The sequence below is a fragment of the Rhodnius prolixus genome, unplaced genomic scaffold (genome assembly GCF_049639745.1).
Source record: "Rhodnius prolixus isolate KJV_2025 unplaced genomic scaffold, Rpr scaffold_8, whole genome shotgun sequence".
Classification (NCBI taxonomy): Eukaryota; Metazoa; Arthropoda; class Insecta; order Hemiptera; family Reduviidae; genus Rhodnius; species Rhodnius prolixus.
Window position 1 is genome coordinate 13,363,320 of NW_027411593.1, and position 22,292 is coordinate 13,385,611.

Genomic DNA, 22,292 nt, shown 5'->3' on the forward strand with positions numbered 1-22,292 from the left:
CGATTCAAACGAATGCCAAACACAAAGAAATAGACCGATCTGGCTGAAACTTGGTGTGTGTTCTTCCAAGAGATGCTACTAACTAAACATAACCTCGATACGCGCCAGTAGTGCTATCTCTCTGACTTTGCACGGACTTTTCAAACGACCCTCGTATATTAGCTTCGCAGGTCTCGCCTCTAACCGCTAGGCTACCGAGGCGTCTGATGTCTCTTAGTATAACCACATTATATAGGCTGTAAAAAGGACAAATAAATAATATGACCAAACATCGTGGAATGTAGAGGGCACTCCAATGGAAATACTTGATGGTTAATGGGTTAAAGAAAGTTTAATTCTTCCCAAAAAGTAAAAGTACCTTTTCTTTATTGTAAAAAACCTATTGTGAAGTCTAATAACTTTTAATACAGTTAAGCCAACATTAAAAAAAGACGACGTAGCAAGAAAAACTTTTGAATAATTTTTCACAATAAGATATACAATGCAATGATCATTTCGCTAGCATTGTGATTACCATGATAAAGTTTGCAATTAAGTTTAAAGGGCGGATGCTGTTAGCAATGTACATTGAAGTTTATATAAGCAGAGAGTACGTTATGACGATATAAGCAGGTGTTTATGATCTAGCTAGTGAATATATAAACGGTAGCCGCATGCGCAGTTACCCGCCCCTCGCCTACTAAAATATATAATAACGGTGTATAGTGTTTGTATTTAAAGGTAAAAGATAAGTGGTAAAAGTAGGTGGTCTATAGCTCCCAATGGTTACATATACAATCGCCCAAAGCCAACTATAGTATTGCACAAACACACTATAGTATAGGGCTGGCGGTGGCCTCTCCCTGTACGACCCCTGAGTTCATGGGTTCAGTCTGGTGGTTGCTGTGAAATCCTGGCTCTCCTAACGCCTACCGCAATAGAGAGAAAGCTCTCTCCTTCACCTGTACATTGCTCTCTTATCTAGTAGTGGTACAAACCACAGCGGTATCCTCCCCGGTGCAACTGTTCCCAAATTAGAGACAGAATCATCCACATCACATTAAAATTAGTTCTAAATAATAATCAGACACCACTTCCAAACAATAATTAGATAACCAAATTTAGTTATAGAATATTAAATTATTAATATCACGTACAGCTTATATTACAGAAACATATTTAATATTTAAAAATATTTAACAAAAATGTGGTGTGAACTGACACGAAGTTTTCTCAAAATATTAGGTAACAGATTCCCTCATACTCAGGATTTTAAATTATACCAAAAATCCTTACCAATATTACACAGTTTGTAACCGTACTTTACACTGGAAAACCTAACCTACCCTCCTCATTCAAGAATATTTCAATAAAATCTTGTTTAAAATCTTTTTAATTAATCCAATAACACTGCCAATCCGGAGTCAATTTGACTCCAAAAAAAAATAGGAATGGTCTCTGTTTCCCCACATCTCATAGCTATCCCGAAATGCTCTTAGATATGCTATCCCCACTCTCTCACCATTTGATAGCCACGAGCTGAAGACCGAGGAATTCTTAGTATCTTTTTGCAGATTAGTTTACTTGAATCATAGGAGTCATTTTGACTCCAGATTGGCATTGCACTTAAATACGCCGTAGTCATTTCGACTCCTGCTTGGTAATATAAGTAGCTTTTCTGTTATTATCTTGACTCCAGATTATTGCCTAAATGCTTATTTGATAAATTTACATAATTTTCATAGAAAGTATCAAGGCACAAAAAAAGCCTCTTTCTAGAATTGATTTTCTGTCCAAATAGCAGCAAAAACTTGTAGCGAATTGGGTAATTTCCGATCCGTGTCAACAGCGTCACAGTAATTGAAAAAATAGCGAATGTAATTTAAAAAAATTAAGAAGTCCCTGATCAGAAGGCAGCCAATCAGTGTTCTAGAAAATACTGAAATTACTGCGATCTTAAGTTGAAGTTAATTCCTTCTGCGTGAAATGTTAAAGCCGACTTGTGAACAAAATACTTCGTTCTTAATTCCTATTCTTTCTCATCCATTATCGCAAATTTTATTATTAACATGTTAAGTAAATTCATTGAAAAATTTGGAAGTTGTGGTTTATCATCAAACAACAACAAGGTACTTTGTACCTTGAGTCGCAGTCTGTCTGTGTAGGGCAGTCGGTCATGTGAGTTGGGCTAGTGAGTGCGTGTTTAAATCATATCATATCAGGAGTATACTCCACTATCATTTTTGAATTATTCTTTAAACCAACTGTAACATTGTAAATTGGATATCCATTTAACTGTAACGTATGTTGAACTAATTAAACTATATATCAATTTATTTCTTAAACATTTTCTGATCAATCAAAATAATTTACTAAACATTTTCTGGTCCCATCCGGGCCAGATTTTGAACTAACGATCTACAGATATACAGTCCACATCTATTATAGAACATTCAGATTAAACAGTGTTTGTCTCAATCAGGCTATAATGCCTAAATAACTAAAAATAATTGTATTTTCAATCAAAACCATATTATATTATATTATTATTTTTGCTGTTACTGTGAAATACTGATTAATATTTTCAAAAAAAACCATAGCTATAGTTTCTTAACACACTTGAAAAATTAAAATAAAACTAAATTCGTCATTTCATCTAAATAATCTTTAAATTATAGAAATAACTAACCCTGCGGTCTCGAGTTTTGGAGTACGCTGTCGTTAGTTCTGATTTTTGCCGTAAGTTAAAGCGTCATAGAGCTATCGCTTCCGTTAATTTTTAAAGTGTGTTGCTTTACGAAGTGTGGCAATAAAATTTAGGTATAATCCTAAATACAAGAGTAATTAATTATTGTATTTTCATATTTACAAACTGCATTTCTATCAATCTCTCCATCAATCTATTAAGCTCTCATTTATTCAATGTAATCATTTCTGATTTATTTAATTTGTGTTTATTTTCATAATTCTTTGTATTTATCTTGAATCAAAGCCTATGTTAAGTTAAAATTATATGTAATATTATCTTGTTGTCTCTGTTTATAGACGTTTACAGTAGTTGTTAATTCATGCATATTTTATGTTATTTGTATTATTTTTCTAGCTTTCTGATTTTGCTCTAATCTTCTGAATTCTGTAACTTTCCTTTTCCCTTAATATCTATCTTTGCTTATTCCGGTATATCTCATTTTATTTTACATTTTTTAACATGACGGAACCTCTCAAGCTGTCATTAGATCAAAAAATTACCCTGCATAAAGACAAGGCCTTTTCGCTAGCCGATGATATTAAGTCAATCTGTGAGACTGGCCGCCGAATTAGCACTGATTCCACAGCAATTTCGTTATTTAAAGGGATGTTTAGATCACTTGATGTAACTTATGAAAAATTTATGAATGAATGGGCTGAAATTAAGTCACTTTATTTGGCAAAGGATGCAGAATCGGAATTACCGTCTAAACGAGAATCGACAATTCTTAGGGCTACCAAAGACTTTTATTATGAAGCCGGGGGTATTTTTGAAATTCATTGCGCCTCATATCAACCCAGGCCTACCACTTCAATTCAGAATTCACTGTTAGACTTATCTCAGTGTATTTCTATTCGATCACGACTTCCTCATATCACAATACCAGTATTTTCTGGCAAGTTGCAAGATTGGCCCTTATTTAGAGATACTTTCAGTTCCATGGTCCATGATGAAACTTCGTTGACAGCTGTTGAGAAATATCACTTTCTTCTTGCTAACTTACAGGGTTCTGCCCTTTCTGTCATTAAACATGTACCAGTTTCTGAGGTAGGCTACGAACAAGCCTGGTCAGCATTGCTTCAACATTATGACAATAAGAGAAAACTCGCAGCATTCTACCTTGACCAGATACTGAATTTTAAACCTCTCACAGGTAAAGCTACAGCAGCGTCATTGCAACACTTTATGCCGGTTGTCATTGAAAATGTCACTTCCTTCGAAAAAATTAACATTCCTAATTCGTCAAAGTACATTATGTTTGAACTAGCTCTTCGCTGCTTGGATGAAAGCACAAGAGAGTCATTCGAATTGAATGCTGCAGATGAATTTCCCACTTGCGATGACCTAGCCAAATTTGTGCGAAAGAAGGTAAACGCCAAAGACATTACAGAAAGGGGCAAAAGGGATTTAACTCCAAGCCTTAATCAACCTTTTAAGCCCAATAACACTAGATCAAATAGAACTCATATCAAACCTTCCAATTTATTCTTGACAAATACAACCTCTTCTCCATCCGTAGTAAACGAGGCGAATCAACTTGTTTCTTCCTCTCGTTCTCCAACATGTTTTCTATGTAAGCAAAGGCATAAGCTTACGGAATGTCCCACTTATGTTCGAGGCACGCCTAAACAACGTTATGATATTTTAAAAAATTGGGCTGGCTGTAAAAATTGCCTTTATCCGGGCCATCGTACGAGAGAATGTACTTCTCGTTGGAAGTGTCGCCAATGTGGAGGACGTCATCATACCACCTTACATTTACAACCATCCATACCTAGTATGCCATCCATTACTCAGCCGACTTCTCAGTTACCTTCTACTAATAAGGAGGAACCATCCGCTACAAATGTAGCATTCTCTGCCATTTCTGCTAACCATACCCCGGAAGTGCTTTTGGGCACAGCAATTGTTCAAATTTGTGACGTTAATGGTGTTTTCCATCCGATAAGAGTAGTTATAGATTGCGGTAGTCAATACTCTTTTATAACAGAATCATGCGCTTCCATGTTACAATTACCCTCTATTCACCTTAACATATCTGTATCTGGAATTGGTCCATCCATGTTATTAACACCATCTAAGAAGGTAATGTGTACATTACGATCACTTTGCTCCGTATCACCTGACCTCTATACAGAGGCTGTTGTTATCCCAATCATTACACAACAATTACCCCATCAAAGGTTACCCCCATCAATATGGAAACGCTACATTCATCTGAATTTAGCGGATCCTGACTTCTGGAACCCAGGTCCTATTGATTTTCTTCTCGGAGCGGATCTTTTCTTACAGATCTTAGACTGTTCTTCACCTCCCTGTGAGTTTAATTTTAATCAAACGGAACCAAAACTACTTAGTACCATCTTTGGTCAAATTATTATGGGTAAATGCACGGAGCTTTCCTGTTCTCAATCTACATCATCATTCTTTATTACTTCTTCAGATGTCTATTCCCTTATGGAAAGATTTTGGGAAATCGAGACCATCAAAACTGAGCAGCCCACTTTATCACCCGACGATCAATTTTGCGAAGATCATTTCAAAGCTACTCATTCTCGTATGCCTGATGGGCGTTATGTCGTTTCATTGCCATTTCTCACCGTACCTAATTATCTAGGCCCAACAAATTTGTGTGCTTTACACAGATTACGCAATGTGGAGTTCAAACTTGCACGCGATTCTGCTCTTTCCCATCAGTATCATTCATTTCTGCAAGAATATCTTGACCTGGGGCACATGGTAACAACTAACAGACCCGCAAAATGCGTAATACCTCATCATGGGGTTTCGAAGATTGTAAACGGTGAATCGAAATTGCGTGTTGTTTTTGACGGTTCTTGCAGAACAACTTTTGGATCACTAAATGATTATCTGGGTGCAGGCCCCAAACTACAAACAGATATCAGTGACATCATTTTGAATTTTCGAAAACATCGATTCGTGATTACTGCAGATATTGTTAAGATGTATCGTCAGATACTTATATCCGTTGATGATAGAGTCTATCAACATATTTTGTGGCGCTTTTCTTCTGATCACCCCATTGAAGAATTCGAGTTAACCACAGTTACCTATGGTCTCAAATCATCTCCCTTCTTGGCCTTACGGGTCATTCAACAGCTTGTGACTGATGAAGGTGCACTTTTTCCTCTAGCCACTAAGGCTCTTACCCATGACACCTATGTTGACGACATAGTCACGGGTGCTTCCACTATTGACGGGATATTATCTATTAAAGAGCAATTAATTGCCCTATTATCAAAAGGAGGTTTTCAGTTGAGCAAATGGACGAGCAACAGTTCAGACGTTATCAAACCTAGTCCTGATCAATGTAAGGTAATGCCAATATCCTTTAGCGAAATGGAAGAACCAACTGTTAAACTTTTGGGGTTGCAATGGGATCCAATACAAGATGTCTTCTCGTACAAGATACATATGTCTGCTTTACCTCCTACCAAACGAATGATATTATCCACAATAGCACGTATTTATGATCCTCTAGGTTACGTGTCCCCATCTGTGTTTATCGCTAAAATACTTCTACAAGAGACTTGGAAATTAGGAATTGGTTGGGATGAGAATTTGCCAACTGCTATCTTGCACACTTGGGAGAATTTTCTTCAAGATATACCTAACCTTCAACAAGTTCGTATCCCACGCTACCTTATGTTGGACGATACACAGGCACCATGTTCCATTGTTGGCTTTTGTGATGCTTCGGAACGAGGCTATGGTGCTGTACTATACATAGTCTCCATCGTGAATTCGAAGAGGAAAGTTTTCCTCCTTAAATCTAAATCTAAATTGGCTCCACTAAAGCCCATGACAATTCCCCGCTTGGAACTTTGTGGTGCATTATTGCTTGCTTCATTGTACACATCTATTGCCAAATTCATTAAACATCTCCGAATCGAATCTACTTGGTTTTTCACCGATTCAGCTACTGTGCTTAGCTGGTTTCAAATTCCAGCACACACATTGAAGACCTTTGTTGCACATCGCGTAGTTCGCATCAGCGAACTAACCGAGATTAAATGCTGGAAGCATATTTCTTCCCATGAAAATCCTGCAGACTGCTGCTCAAGAGGTTTGCTGCCAACCCAGTTATTGAATCATCCCTTATGGTGGGCGGGCCCCCCGTGGTTGATCCAACCTGAGACCTTATGGCCCTCAAATGAAACTAGTATCTCGTCTGAAAACATACCTGAAATCAAATCCTCTCATGTAACGTTAACTGTTACTTTTCACGCATCGGATTTCATCAACTGGACTGAAAGATTTTCTAAATACCGTCGTCTGGTCAATTCTTTAGCTTACGCCCTCAGATTTGTACCAAAATCAAAGTTTTCCGATCACATCAGACCTAAGGGTCCTATCACTGCTTTAGAATTTGACGCTGCCAACATCAAATGTATCAAACTTTTACAACATCATTACTATCCGGAAGCGTTCAATGATCACCTTAACCCGACTCCATTAATGTTAAGTCTTAATGTATTTGTCGATCAAACTGGTATTCTTAGGGTGGGCGGTCGCTTACGCCATTCTTCCTTACCTATTGAATCCAAACATCCAATTTTACTTCCAAGACGTTCTCAATTCACTAACATTTTGATAGATTATTTTCATATAGAACATGCACATGCCGGACCTGCAACTCTTCTTGCTGCTATTCAACAACAATATTGGATTCCTGCTGGACGAAGTTTGGTGAAACAACGGAAACGAACATGCATCATCTGCCATAAAATGACCAAATCAAACCGAGCACCACTTATGGGCGATCTACCTCCCGAGCGGCTGTCTTCAGTCAGAGCTTTCTATCAAACAGGAGTAGACTTTGCTGGACCATTTCTATGCAAGGAGACGCCTCGACGAAAGTCACCGCTGGTGAAGGTGTATTTATGTTTATTTGTATGCTTATCTACCAAAGCAGTTCATCTTGAATTGGTGCATTCACTATCCACTGAAGCTTTCATTGATGCTCTAGATCGTTTTATTGCAAGGAGGGGCAAACCTGTTAAAATGCTCTCCGACTGTGGAAAGAACTTTGTTGGCGCTGCTAACTATCTAGCTGAAGTAGCTGCCTGGCATGACTCAGAAACTACTCAAGCATGCATTCTTGATCACATCAATCATCATCACATCACATGGCTATTTAATCCTCCTCAAGCACCTCATTTTGGGGGAATCTGGGAGGCAGGAGTCAAGTCTACCAAAACTCTGCTTCGCAAACTTATTGGCAGTTCTACATTTTCATCTCAAGAGTTGAACAACATCTTCATAAAAATCGAAGCTATATTAAACTCACGGCCACTTCAACCTCTGTCTACAGACCCTCAAGATCTTCAACCTCTCACTCCGGGGCACTTTCTAATCGGAGCGCCACTCACTGCTCTTCCTGAAGCCACGTTAACAGACGTACCTCTTAATCACTTAACTCGTTGGCAATATCTGAGAGAGCGAGTACAACATTTTTGGAGTCGTTGGCAGAAAGAGTACCTCCAAACGCTACAACAACGTACCAAGTGGATTACTACAACAACCAATTTAAAGGTTGGTGACATGGTCCTCCTAAAAGATTTACACACCTGGCCATTACAGTGGCCCCTTGCTCGAGTTATCAGTATTCATCCTGGCCCTGATGGTATCGTTCGAGTAGCTACTGTGAAGACAGCTCAAGGAGTCTATAAGCGCCCTGTAACTAAGCTAGCACCTCTACCTCAACTGAATGAGAACATGCCTTAATCAATTTCTACATCAGATCCAGACCACCATCCACATCATCACGCAACTTCTCATCACATCACATCACATCTCATATTATTATCTTCATAGTTCTTCAAAAGTTCCAAATTTTGGTGGGCGGTATGTTAAGTAAATTCATTGAAAAATTTGGAAGTTGTGGTTTATCATCAAACAACAACAAGGTACTTTGTACCTTGAGTCGCAGTCTGTCTGTGTAGGGCAGTCGGTCATGTGAGTTGGGCTAGTGAGTGCGTGTTTAAATCATATCATATCAGGAGTATACTCCACTATCATTTTTGAATTATTCTTTAAACCAACTGTAACATTGTAAATTGGATATCCATTTAACTGTAACGTATGTTGAACTAATTAAACTATATATCAATTTATTTCTTAAACATTTTCTGATCAATCAAAATAATTTACTAAACAAACAATTGAAATCAATATAAAAAAAGATAAAAATAAATTTTGGAGTCAATATGACTCCACATTAGCAATAACTGACTTAGATCAAGCATTGGCAATGCAGTGTTAAGTAAAGAATTACTTTTATTTAGAAGTTTTGTTCAATCTTGAAGAATTTGGCTACACTTTTAACCCTTGTTAAAACATAACAAAGGACAAAGGAAGGTATATTTCACAAAAAAGAAAGATGACACCATAAAGATGCTGTTCTCCTCTCTTTTAGAAGCATCCTTAATGAACATTTCCGGGAAAAAGGTTTTGTTATGTTTGTCATCATTTAATGAAGTTTAAATATAATTGGCACACGTACATAAAATAGAATCCTGGACAAAGAAGTGGCGGATTAAAATGAACCCACAGAAATGCCAGCATGCCACATTTACTCTCCGGCGGGGCTCCTGTCCGCCTGTCCCCTTCAACACAGCAATCCTCTTCCTTGTACAGATCTGGTGCGCTACCTTGGGACTCTACATAGACAAAAGACTCACGTGGGACCCAGGCACTAGATTTAAAAGACAAGCGATGACAAAACGTGAAAAACTGCTACTTGAACGACGTTCCAAATTGCCCATAGAAGTCAAACGCTTAATATACAACATTATTCTCAAACCCATGGTGGACTAGAGCTGTGGGGTTCAGCCAAACCTACAAACATACGGACAGTACAAACATTTCAATCAAAACTCCTCCGACAGATAGTTGACGCTCCTTTCTATGGTGACTAACCTCATTCTTCACAATGACTTCAACATCCCAAGACGAAATATCGCAAGTTCCATACTGCTATCCCTCCTTGCTCAAATCCTCTTGTACAGTCTCTCGCCTCCTCTGACATCCCTAACAATCCTCCTCACCAACTGAATCGTCAATAGCCCCGCGACTTCCTAGCAGTCTGAAGACCTAAACGACATTCTTCTCCTAGCTCTCCTCTCTCCTATAGAGAGTGCTACCGCTGGGTGGTTTCTCTCCTCCTGCTCTTCCCGCATCAGTTCATCGCATCTCATATTTACTCATTGTATACATGTGTACTGATTGCAAATTACAAAATAAATAAAATATATACATAAAATTGTTGGCGTAGGTATCAACAAAATTTCAAAACATTAAAAAGTCAATTTAGTAAAGTAACTTCCGTCAGAGAAATTTAATTTCAAATTTGATTTATATTAATATTATATAAGTTTTAAAATAGTATAACATTCAAAAAATTACATTTTAAAAAGGAGCATAATCCCCTATTCAACTCGTAGTTCCGCTTGATCGAAATTTGCTCCATAAACGTTTCCAAAAAAATTGTGGTATTTTCTGAATGCCATTGGTGCACCATGTTCAAAGAAAATTATTTTAGACATTCTCGGAAAAATCAAGAAATCTGAAATATTATTTGACTTTTAGTTTTGACCCAAAAAAAACTGCATTAGTCGATTGCTAGAATCCTGGATTACTAACTTTTACAATGACTAAATGAATTGATTTTTTTTTTTACCGCAAGATGTTCTGATGCTGATAGTGTCGCTTAGATTGGAAATTGAACGTGAATGAATTGAGTTACCCAATTTGTAAACTAAAACCCACAAAACTTTTCTTTCAATCTTAAGTTATTATGATTTTTTTTTTAAATTTTCTAGTATATTGCTTACATCAGAAAATTAAATTTCATTTTCTGAACAGATGAATGAAAGTGAGCACTTTAATAACGGATTTTATTACCTTTACATCAAGGCTAGAAATTATTTTGAGTCGTGAAATGTAAAAACAAATATGTCAGGTTAAATTTTTGAATGTAAAAAGTAACAAATCAACCAGAAAATGGTTAACAAAAAAAAAAATTGCAGAACTTTAAATGGCATTTTGTTTTACTTTGTGTGAACTCCAGAACATTTTGAAAATATCTAAAACTAACCGGCTGACAGACAAACACATGTTAATGCGAAACATTTGAATGAGAGATATGCAAAGTAAAAATTGTTTTTAGAGTTGTAAAACTGTTGTAAAAATGTAAACTGACTTCTTCAATATTCAAACAGAACAGAACAAAAACAGAACAAAATACAGAGCATATTGGATGAAAGTTGTCATTCATTCAATGCTTGCCTCAACTAGAAATAAAAGCCATGGCGCGTCTGTAAATGGTCAAATTGTGTGGTGGGGAGAACTTTTAGTAATTAAATTTGAAAAAGTCCATTTAAAATTCACTATTTTTACAATTTCAAATCATGTATTGTTATTTTTATGTAGAGATAAAATATATAAATAACATCTACCGAATACATTTTCTCCATAGTCAACAGTTCTAGTCTATTGAGCACTAAAAATCTATACCATGTTAGAGTTTTCTAGATCAGAATTGAACAGCTTGGTGCAAAAAGGAGTTATCTACAGGTTTTTAAATTTTTTAGTAGAGACAAAAAACTAAATATGCTTTAAGATGTATTCCTTATGTTGTGTCTGCTGTAAGGATTAGTTAATATATTGTGATGGGGTCATTTGGGGCTCAATTTGAACTTTCTAGGGCATTTTTTTAAGCTTGCTATAAGCGAAAGTTATTTTGCAGCTAACTCTTTTTTTGCACCAAAATCATAATTTTCAGTAAAACTTGAGTACATATTAAGTACTTTAGTCAACAGATTTCTTGTTTTTGAGCTTTTAAGTGGCATTTTGTAAAATGCACTTAAAGAAAAATAATAATATCTACCTAATATAAACATTAAATAAACCTAATATAAAAATTTTTGTTTGATTGATTGCGTCATCTTTTCTGTTTGGAGCAAAAGAAAGTTATCTGCAGTAGAAAACTCATTTTTGCACCAAGCTCTTCAATTATACTGTTGATTTCCAGCGATCTTCCTTTAGATCAAGATTGCGCTTATTCATAAAACTGTCTATTATTCTCAATAATCAGAAAATAATTGAACCAATAAATGGAACGATCAATTTGTGGGTGAAATCTAATTGATTGTTTCGAAATCTTGAACATTGAGGGGTTAATAAACCTCACTCTAGCTTATCGCTAAAACAAGTAAAATCATATTCTATTTAAGATTGAATTTGAATCTATAATTTACTTATTTTGAAGGTCAATTCAAAAAAGCTCATAAATGCAATTTTTTACGAATTTTTTACTTGTTCTGAAATACCAAATGTGTCGTTCACTTATTCAATCTGGAAAGCCATTCTCAAATTCACGTGAGAAGTTATTGAAAAAGCAGAGGACTACTAGCCGCCGGAAGTAGTTATCTCTGTCTGTCGGAATTCCGATTTAGAACTTCCCAAGAAGTGATGTTTTGTTAGAAATATTATCTTGAGGTAGAGTACCAGAAGGAATGGAGTTCATTTGACAGATTTTGTTCATTAGGTTTTAGTAGTAAAAGGATTAGGTTGATTCTCTTTAAGTTGCCATATTCCAAAATTTACTGTCGTAACTCTAATGTACTGTTAAAGCGGAAAATTTATGGTTAAAATTGTTTTCCACCATCTTGTGAATGACTTCTCTGAAAATTCTGTTGTATTTTCATAACATACTTTTTGATTCATTTTCCCCACACTAGACTTAAAAGAACAGATCTAAACAGAAGCTATCGACTTCTTAAAAGACTCTTAGACAATAGATCTAAACTCTCTCTGGACAACGCCTGATTTATACTTCTATTTTGAAGCCCATCTGGGCGTATGGAATAGAGCGGTGGGGTTCAACCAAACGCTCCAATCTCCTAAGGATTCAATCGCTACAATCTAAAATACTTCGAAGCATTGTAAATACTCCATTTTATGTCTCCATCCTGACTATACACACTGACCTTAACATTCCTTTTGTCACACAAGTTGCTAAAACACGATACAGAAAACCCCACTTCAACCTGCAATCTCATATAAATCCTCTAGCTAAAAATCTTTTTTCTAGAACTCTTCCTGATAACCCGACAAGATGCCTTAAGAGACAGTGGTCTCGTGATCTCCTCTCAAGTGAAGAGAGCGACTAATAGCCTCGTATACCTCTGTAATTCATAGTTCTGTTATCACTGTTACTTATAGCGTCAACAAGCTGATTGTAGCCAAAATAAACGCCAAAAAAAAAAAGTATAAGAGTTGATTAAACGACAAAAGGTACAAAAATCAGCAAAAGTACCCAACATTTCATCTATTCTTTCATTCAGCCATTTTGAAACGAACGACAAAGCTTTTGTGCTCAATTTTTGTAACAATTGAATCATTTAAGTAATTTCACTGTATTAAATTTTCATTAACATTGTTTGGAATTTATTAGATATCACAAACCCTTTTGCTGGCCATTTTCAAATACAAAATATTTGTTCAATAAAGTGTACCCTCCATTCAAATAAGATTGATTGTATTAAGAGGTTATAGGCAGTCAGAGGCGCCAAAAAAGTCAAGGGGGAAAAACAAGTTTACTTTTTTATTCGGGAACTTTTGCGTCATATCAGTCCATGACAAGACGCCTTAAGTGACGGTGATCTCCTCTCAAGTGAAGAGAGTGGACTAACAGTCTACTGTTTTGGAGTGTTACCACTGGGTAACTTCTCCCACTCGTTTGCTTCATTTGTTACTCTGTTATCAGCTGTTGCTTCTAGCGCCAACGCGCTGATTCGTGAGCACAAATAAACGCAAAAAAAAATAATTGATTCATTTTCAACTTTGTATTAAAATTCGTTTCAGAGCGATTCTTCGGGAGAGGTTGTTTTAACCTTGCATGTCAGTTTAAATATCAGTGTAATGTATGCTTACAAACTGTATAATGTTGGTAAGAATGATATTTTATTTAATCGTTGGGATATCGTAGAAACTTTTTGGGTCAGTCGGAGAAACTTGGGTTCACTTCAGTAATATAAAGAGAAATTAATTAGAAATATATAGGGCAAAATAATGTATTTAAAGTATTTTTCAAAAATATAAAAAAAAAGAAGTAGAGTAGAAGGTGATAGTCCAGCGTATATAATCTGTTTAAATGTAAGCGAGCAGGATGGAAGGCGGCAGGGGTGTGATTAAATTAAAGCGGGGGCGGCTTGAGGTAATACTTCTCTCGTCACACGAGTACATGCCAGTCACAGGCGTGCCACCTGCTTTATACCAAATGAATTTTCTACGCCATCGCGTTCTCTCCACACACAATCGCGGGACCCTCTCACAGTTTCCACGTTCAACACATCAACCAAACTGCCCTTTATCATCATTCTCACCAATCCACCCAATACTAATTTATATTTCTAGTCTCACAGTTCGCAAATGTTTGCGCGCTTATCTAGGCGGCCATACTGTTCTTGTTTAAACAACTTAATATAAACTAATTCTAAATGTTCCTTCTTTTTTACATTTAATTATATTCTATATTTGATTTGTAATTTTAAATTTAAAATAACACTAAGCGTTTTCATTTGTTAATCTATCACCTAGTTAAAACTTGTAATGGAATGGAGAAGCGGGTAAATCCTTAAGATCTTTTGGCACCTCTAAAGAGTTCGGAAATACCTTACATTCATGACAATATCTTAACAATCGCTTACGTTTTTGCGATATAATTTTGATGTTATATGAGATTGCAGATTTAAGCGGAGTTTTCTGTATCTTGTTTTAGCAACTTGTGTAACAAAAGGAATGTTAAGGTTAGTGTGTATAGTCCAGGTTGGAGACATAAAAAAGAGCATGTACAATAGTTCGAAGTATTTTAGATTGTAGAGATTGAATCCTTTGGAGATTGGAGCGTTTGGTTGAACCCCACAGCTCTATTCCATACGCCCAGATGGGTTTTAAAATAGAAGTATAAATCAGTCTTTTGTGGTCCAGAGAGAGTTTTGATCTATCGCCTAAGAGTCTTTTAAGTAGTCGATAGCGTCTGTTTAGTTCTGTTCTTTTAAGTCTAGTGTGGCGGGTACAAAGAAAGTGTAGAATTTTAAAAAGAAAGAGTATATATTTTCTACTTCCTTAGAAACTTCACGCCTTCCTTAGCTACCGTACACCGTGCTTAGAAGAGAAAGAAAGTTGTTAGGGAATGAGGAGACAGAAAGAGAACCAATATACCCAAATTTTCAGAACCCAATTGTAATAAACCAAATGAGAAAATAAGGAAAAACGGAAAGGCAGAAAGAACTATGTCGATTTACAATGTAAAATACCTTAATGAAATAACATCAGCTTGTGAGAAAAATCCTTAAAGCCGGGTAGTGAGAAAGTGGAAACAGAATAAAAGAAAAGTAGAAGGATAAAGTTGATGAGAAACTGTGAATTGTTTCATATTTCGTTAGAATAGGTGTTCAGGATGCTGGCTGTATCTTCCTTTTGTGGATTATATGGTGAGCTGAAGGAACAAAGTGTTTGTTGATGTGTTGGCTGTAAATGAGAGAAAGAAACTGAGGTTTAAAAATTGCATCACTAAAACTGGGACGACCTTAATCCATAGAGGGAGCCCCCTTAAGGGCTAAGAAAGGGCTGCATGGAAGGTAGAGAATCGGATCAAGTAATTGTTAAAAAGAGGTTAGACCTAAACAGATTAGGACAAAGAGAGAGAAGTCACTACTGCACGAGATGGGAAATTGTGTTCGAGTGTGTGTTAGTATTAGTGTAGAGACGATGCCACACTTATAACTGTTCCATCTTGGCGCCTTCTTTCCTTAAAAAGTGGTCGGAGAGTAACGTCTATTGTGGCTGGGCCTGGGGCTTAAGACAATGGAGGGCACCTTACTCTGTTTTGCGTTAGTATAACACGGTCCTTTCGCACTGAGAGACGTGCATTAATTATTGCGACAATAGAGTGGCACAGAGGTCGGGAAAAAGATAAAGGACCTTAGCTATATTATTACTGGTAAAGTTTAGGCTAAGGCCCTAACGTAGATGCCACTCATTCGTTTGTATAGAACAGGCTCTGCCAAAAGAAAACTAACACATTATCTAATTTCTCGTGATTCTACTCTCATACTATACTCCTTTCATAGATAACCTCCGCACTAATACAGGTGTGTGTGTGTGTGTGCTTGTATAAAACAATTTTCCGAGTAAACGCGGTAGTGGTAACCTCTGTGTAGCCTCTAGCTTAAACTGGTTTTCACACTTATTCAGTGTAAAAGCTGTAAACATCTAACTAGACCGACACACAAACCTCTAACAAACAACTACAGTAACAAAACTGTCTAACCCACATAAACACATACATACATATATAGGAAGGAATAGGGGGATCTTGATGATGTTAAAATACTATAACGACTCCTTTTCCACAGCCTCCATTGTTCCGTTAAGTCACTATTATATTCACCGCCCCTTTGGGGAATTTACCATTCATCTGCTTTCTCAACGACCTGCTTTCTACTATTCCCCTCTTCTTCGGCACAAACAAACCCTCATAGTCAGTCCTACCTCATTCCTCATACTAAATATACCGTATTTATATATATATATATATACATATATTCAAACGTTAAAATGAAGTGCCAATTTAATGTTGCGCACTGTACCAATTTGGAGGATTATAATTTAAAAGAAGAAAATCATTTTCGTATTTTAATTTTAATAAATAGATCTGGAAAAATTTCTAGTAACAAAGGAGGATTTTCCCGATATTTTAAAGAACATCTGTTGATTTTATCTTTTGTAGAAAAAGATTTAAAAAAATAAAAATGGTCAAAGTTGGGTGTTTTTGAACGTTACGCTTTTTCGTGCACTTTTTCGACGATCAATCCTTAAGGGGTTATAGGCAATCAGAAATTTGAAAAAAATCAATTTATATATATATATTAAAGTATAGTATCTCAGGAATGTTGTCCTAAAATTTCAAGTCGATCCGAGCAAAATTGTAAGAGTGAAAGTGTTTACAAGCCCCGACCGTTCGAATTACCATCGCTGAGTACAGAGCTCAACTTGCTACGCGGGAGGCAAGAATCCTACGCAGACAGCAGAAATCGGAAAACTTGGACATTTTGGAAGACATGGAGGACTTATTTTATGGGCCTGGAATCGGTGACACTGTGTAAGTTGAAAAAAAAAAATTATCCAGGTTTTATTCGCAAACCTTTAACCGCTGAAAACTTAAAACGCGTTTTTCTCAAAACTACGTTTTCAAAGTCGGTGGACACGATATCTCAAAATCTACTGCGCCGATCTTTTTGAAATTTTACGTATTTCTTTTACACATATTAAAATCGTACTTGGACGAAGGATTTTTTTTTTTTCAATGAATAGAACTTGTTTTACAAAGATAAAACGGTCAATTTTTTTTAGTGAAAATCGTGACTCAAACTTTAAAGTTGTCCCAAAAATTAAAAATTCAATTTTTTTCTAAATCCTTCGTTCAAGTACGAGATAAAGTCATCTACTAACGAAATCTTTTCGAAATTTTGATTTCAGATGACCCAGTCTCAAGATATCATGTCCACGAGAGGGTTGCATTTTTTTGACGTGTTGCATTAAAATATTCGCCATTAGTACAATTATTATTAATTTGTAACGAAAAAATTACAATAAGTTCTTTAAACATGGACTGATATGACGCAAAAGTTCCTAAATAAAAAAGTAAACACGTTTTTCCCCCAAAAAAATTTGAAAAAATGACTTTTTTGGCGCCTCTGACTGCCTATAACCTCTTAATTCAACTGTCCTACCGGAAACAGGTTTAATGTCAACTGTTTTTATCAAAGCATTAATTATCACTTTCCTCTATTGATTGAGAATTTTCTTTGGACATTCAAGTGTTTATTTAAGCATTCAAGAATGAAAAAATGTTCTTTACCACTTAGTCTATAATTTTGTATTTTATATTTTATTCTGAAGGGTAATTAGTATAACGTGTGTACAATTTTATTTGATCTCCGTAACAATAAACTTACAATTTTAACAGTTAAGTATAAGTATATGGCCTCTTGTGGAAGCTTAAAAATATTTTACCTGCCACGTTTTATTTAATCGTAAAATCATACTTGTCCGACAGATACTTCCGAGTGCAGAATCTTCTTTCTCCCCACATAAACATATCGACGCAGGAGTTCCACAGGGCAGCATTCTGGGTCCTATTCTTTATTCCATTTACACTTCAGACATACCGATTGATTCCTAACACTACACTTCTCACATACGCAGATGACACCGCCTTACTGTCTACTAATCATGATCCTGTACTTGCTCACAGAAATCTGTAGTCACATCTCTCCTCATTAGAGCAATGGTTCAAGAGATGGGCTATGAAACTAACTCTCAAAACATCACCTTCACTCTTCGTCGCATTACTCTTCCTCCAGTCTTCTATAACCTAACACCTCTACCAGTAGTGAACATTGCCCGCTACCTTGGGCTTTACTTAGACCGAAGACTTTCTTGGAACTCCCACACTAGACTTAAAAGAACAGAACTGAACAGACGCTATCGACTACTTAAAAGACTCTTAGACGACAGATCAAATCTCTCTCTGGACAACAAAAGCCTAATTTATACTTCTATTTTGAAACCCATCTGGGCTTATAGAATAGAGCTGAGGGGTTCAACCAAACGCTCCAATCTCCAAAGGATTCAATCCGTACAATCTAAAATACTCGGAACTATTGTACACGCTCCATTTTATGTCTCCAACCGGACACTGATCTTAACATTCCTATTGTCACTCAAGTCGCTGAAAACACGATACAGAAAACTCCACTTCAGCCTGCAATCTCATATAGAAATCCTCTAGCTCAAAATCTTTCTTCAAGAACTCTTCCTGACAACCCGAACAAGACGCCATAAGAGACAGTGGCCTCGTGATCTCCTCTCAAGTGAAGAGAGCGACTAATAGCCTAATATTTTGGAGCTTTACCACTGGAGGTAACTTCTCCACACGTATACCTCTGTAATTCATTTCTGTTATCACTGTTACTTATAGCGCCATCAAGCTGATTGTAGCAAAAATAAACGCCAAAAAAAAGTATAAGAGTTGATTAAACGACAAAAGGTACAAAAATCAGCAAAAGTACCCAACATCTCATCTATTCTTTCATTCAGCCATTTTGAAACGAACGACAAAGCTTTTGTGCTCAATTTTTGTAACAATTGAATTATTTAAGTAATTTTATTGCATTAAATTTTCATTAACATTGTTTGGAATTTATTAGATATCACAAACCCTTTTGCTGGCCATTTTCAAATACAAAATATTTGTTCAATAAAGTGTAGCCCCCCATTCAAATAAGATTGATTGTATTAAGAGGTATCAAACTACTCGTGCACAGGTTAAAAAAAAAGTTCCAGTGTAAAAATAATTATAATGATGTTAATTATTTTAAAAAGAAAAAAAATACAAATACCAAAATATATTCTGATTTAAGTGCAAGTTTAGTGCAGCAGTAGGAAGTAAAAATTGTTCAATTTAAGTTTAAATTGATTCTTTAGTTTGATACCTTTTTATTACAATTACTAAGTTAATAAATGGGGGCTACACTTTATTGAACAAATATTTTATAGATGAAAGCGGCCATTATTAGGGTTTGTGGCATCTAATAAATTATAAATAATATTAATGAAAATTTAATACAGTGAAATTACTTCAATGATATCTAGTGTTATAATATAATATTTGAATAAAACGAACGAGCTTTTCCTAAAGTTTCTAAATAGCTGAAATTACGAGCGGAAGCATGTTTGAAAATGATTTTTTTTTTTTTTAATTTAAATAATAATCAGACAAACGTGCATAAAACCATACTGCATTATATGTCTGCAATATTATATAGTCCTCTAATTATGTATGCACCACAACTCATGTATGTAATCAATACTGCATATTCTCTGAATGACACGAAGTGGGGCTGAATTGTTTGATTCATCATAATTTGCATTGATCAATGCTTTATTAGTGTTACTTGACGAATTAGGCATATTTTTTTCTGAAAAAGAAGTTAAAGTTTTTACCGGCATTGGTCATCTATTCTATCTATGGCACAACAGTCTTAAATGTCTCGGGCCTTGTCCAAAAGTCCTACTGAGGGATACATTCCTATACATTTTGGCCTTCATTTTCCATCGCCTGAAATCCAGTAAGGTGAAATCATCTGGGAAATCGTCTAGCCAACGCAAGCGAGGCAATTCCTTCCTGCAAGCTCCACCATGAGGAGCTTTTTTGGTTACCAGGTCCTCCTCTTTTCCTTCCTCGTGACTTATCAGCAGAGGTAAATTTTCTGTATTAGCTGGTACAAATCTTCATTTTTCCAAATTCTTTACCGATTGATGGACCAATTTATCTTTCCTACGATATTTCTATCCCACATTCTAAGCATCCTTCGCTCACATTAGTCAATTACCATCATGGTTCCTAGTAAGTATTTATAACTAAGTAATTTCGCGTTATGGAAAATGTAATTTTTTCAAAATAAATAAACATCTACTGAAAATACAAAATAAACTTGTACTATTCCTTTAATAAACTCTTTGAACTTCCTTTAATTATGAACTTTTGGTGCATAAAGAATGCACATTTACAATGAATGTGGTTAAATTTACCAAAGTAGAAATTGGTCAGCCATAACTCTGTTCTATTATGCAGTGAAGGCAATAAAAGCAGATGTTAAGGTTAAAAGTAATTTAATTCTTAGATCCGCAATGCTTAGCAATAATTAAATGCGGATTTTTTTTTTATCATTACATATAAAACGCTGCATAGAGTGCAGATTATAGTGCAATATACAAATGCAACTCTTCAGTTGAAGTGTGCTTTTACTAAAGAAAGAGCACACAAGTGCATAAAAGGAAAGAATGCAACTGTTAAGGGTAAAGCTAGAAATTTATTTTTATTTTTAATGACATAAACTCGCATCTCTAAAGGTCCCACAGATGTAAAGGATATCTCCTCCAATGATTCTGTTGCTTGCGATTCTTTTCAACATCTCTTATTGCAGTTAAAGAAAGAATTGAAGAGTATTGCTCATCGTTTTTTGGTGGTTGATTCATTAACCCAAAAGTTAGAGAAAGATTATTGCCAATTTCAGTCCTTATTTTTAGCCTAGCTTTCGACGTAGAGATTAACCAGGACACCCCTAAGGCGTGTAATATTGACAAGTACATCATCAGACAAGACAGAGGACACACCATCCTTAGATGTAACTGCTACTAAGAATAAGCCCTGAAGATGACCTAGTTGCAAAGAAATAAAACATTATGACGGAAATTGGCAATATTTTTTCTTCTTCTTCGAACTATCGAAATTTAACAAAAACTGAGGTAAAACTTACATTAGAATTCCTTTACTAAAATTATCAATATTCTAACTCATAAAATCCGAATTATAAAAAAAGGTTTAATTTTTCTTTTTACAAAATGTCTTTCTCCTAAGTTAGTTTAAAGAAATTCAAAGGATCCATTTGAGAAGAAGCCGCAGAGAAGCTTTTAGTTAAATGGTCTCCGGGAATTTATTAATTCATCTAATCCCTTTTTAATGATATCCAAAACACAGGACCGTACGCTTTATTGAAAGGGTATTTTACACAGAATACCTACAAAGAAATGCCCTTAATAAAACATTCCTCAGAAATTTTAATGGTTGTTACAATACGATTCCTGATGGCACCTAATCAAAGTATTGAGTTTCAACTTAATATATGATTTTTAATTTTTCAGATATTTTAAAAATAAACACACATACCCAGCATCCTTTTTTAAAAAAAAACAGCTTCTTCGGACCCTTTAGAACTTCAATTACTCTTTAGGTATAAAAATGTTTGTTTAAAAAAAAATAATAATAATAAGGTGATCCGCGTTTCAGTCTGATACAAGTGCAACAAAATTCTCCGGAACAAGGTAAGTGAACCTGCGGACTGTCCAAGAATAAAGCTACCCGAATACAATAACAATTCCTCTCGCTAAGTTAAGCATCTTTTCTTGGCTACATCATTTGTTTTTTAATTGGTTAGGTAAGAAGTAGAAATGCTACCTTATAAAACGAAGGATTAACGAACAATGCCAGCTCTAATTGTGCCCTGATTCAAGCCAGTGGTAACTATTGCCTCAACTTATCTATTTTAAAATAGAATTCATTGCAGATATAACGTCAACAAGGCCGGATAATGTCAAATACAATTATGTGAATTAATACTGTCTTTTATGACATAATCGCTGTTCATTTGTCCAGTTTTAATTTTGTACGAAAAATCTACAAATATCCACTAACAAACAAAACAACTAAATCCACTAAAGGTTAATTGTGTTGCATAAATACAATGTTTGGCGCACGTAATGTTAAATTTATGTTACAATCTAAGTGGGCCGCCATTGTTATTGACGAATTAGCACTAACAAGTACATTTAGTTGGAAACAGTTGCGAATAGCTTGTTGAATTAGTAATCCATCTATTCTTCATTATTTCGAGTTAGTTTATACGCTAAT

The 22,292-nt window shown here is 35.6% G+C and overlaps 1 protein-coding gene across 1 annotated transcript; it reads left to right on the plus strand.

Moving 5' to 3' along the window:
- Positions 1 to 3,187: 3,187 nt before the first annotated feature.
- Positions 3,188 to 8,476, plus strand: LOC141451522 (uncharacterized). Its single transcript, XM_074122959.1, has one exon. The coding sequence runs from the start codon at positions 3,188 to 3,190 to the stop codon at positions 8,474 to 8,476; it is 5,289 nt and encodes a 1,762-aa protein (XP_073979060.1).
- The last annotated feature ends 13,816 nt before the right edge of the window (positions 8,477 to 22,292 follow it).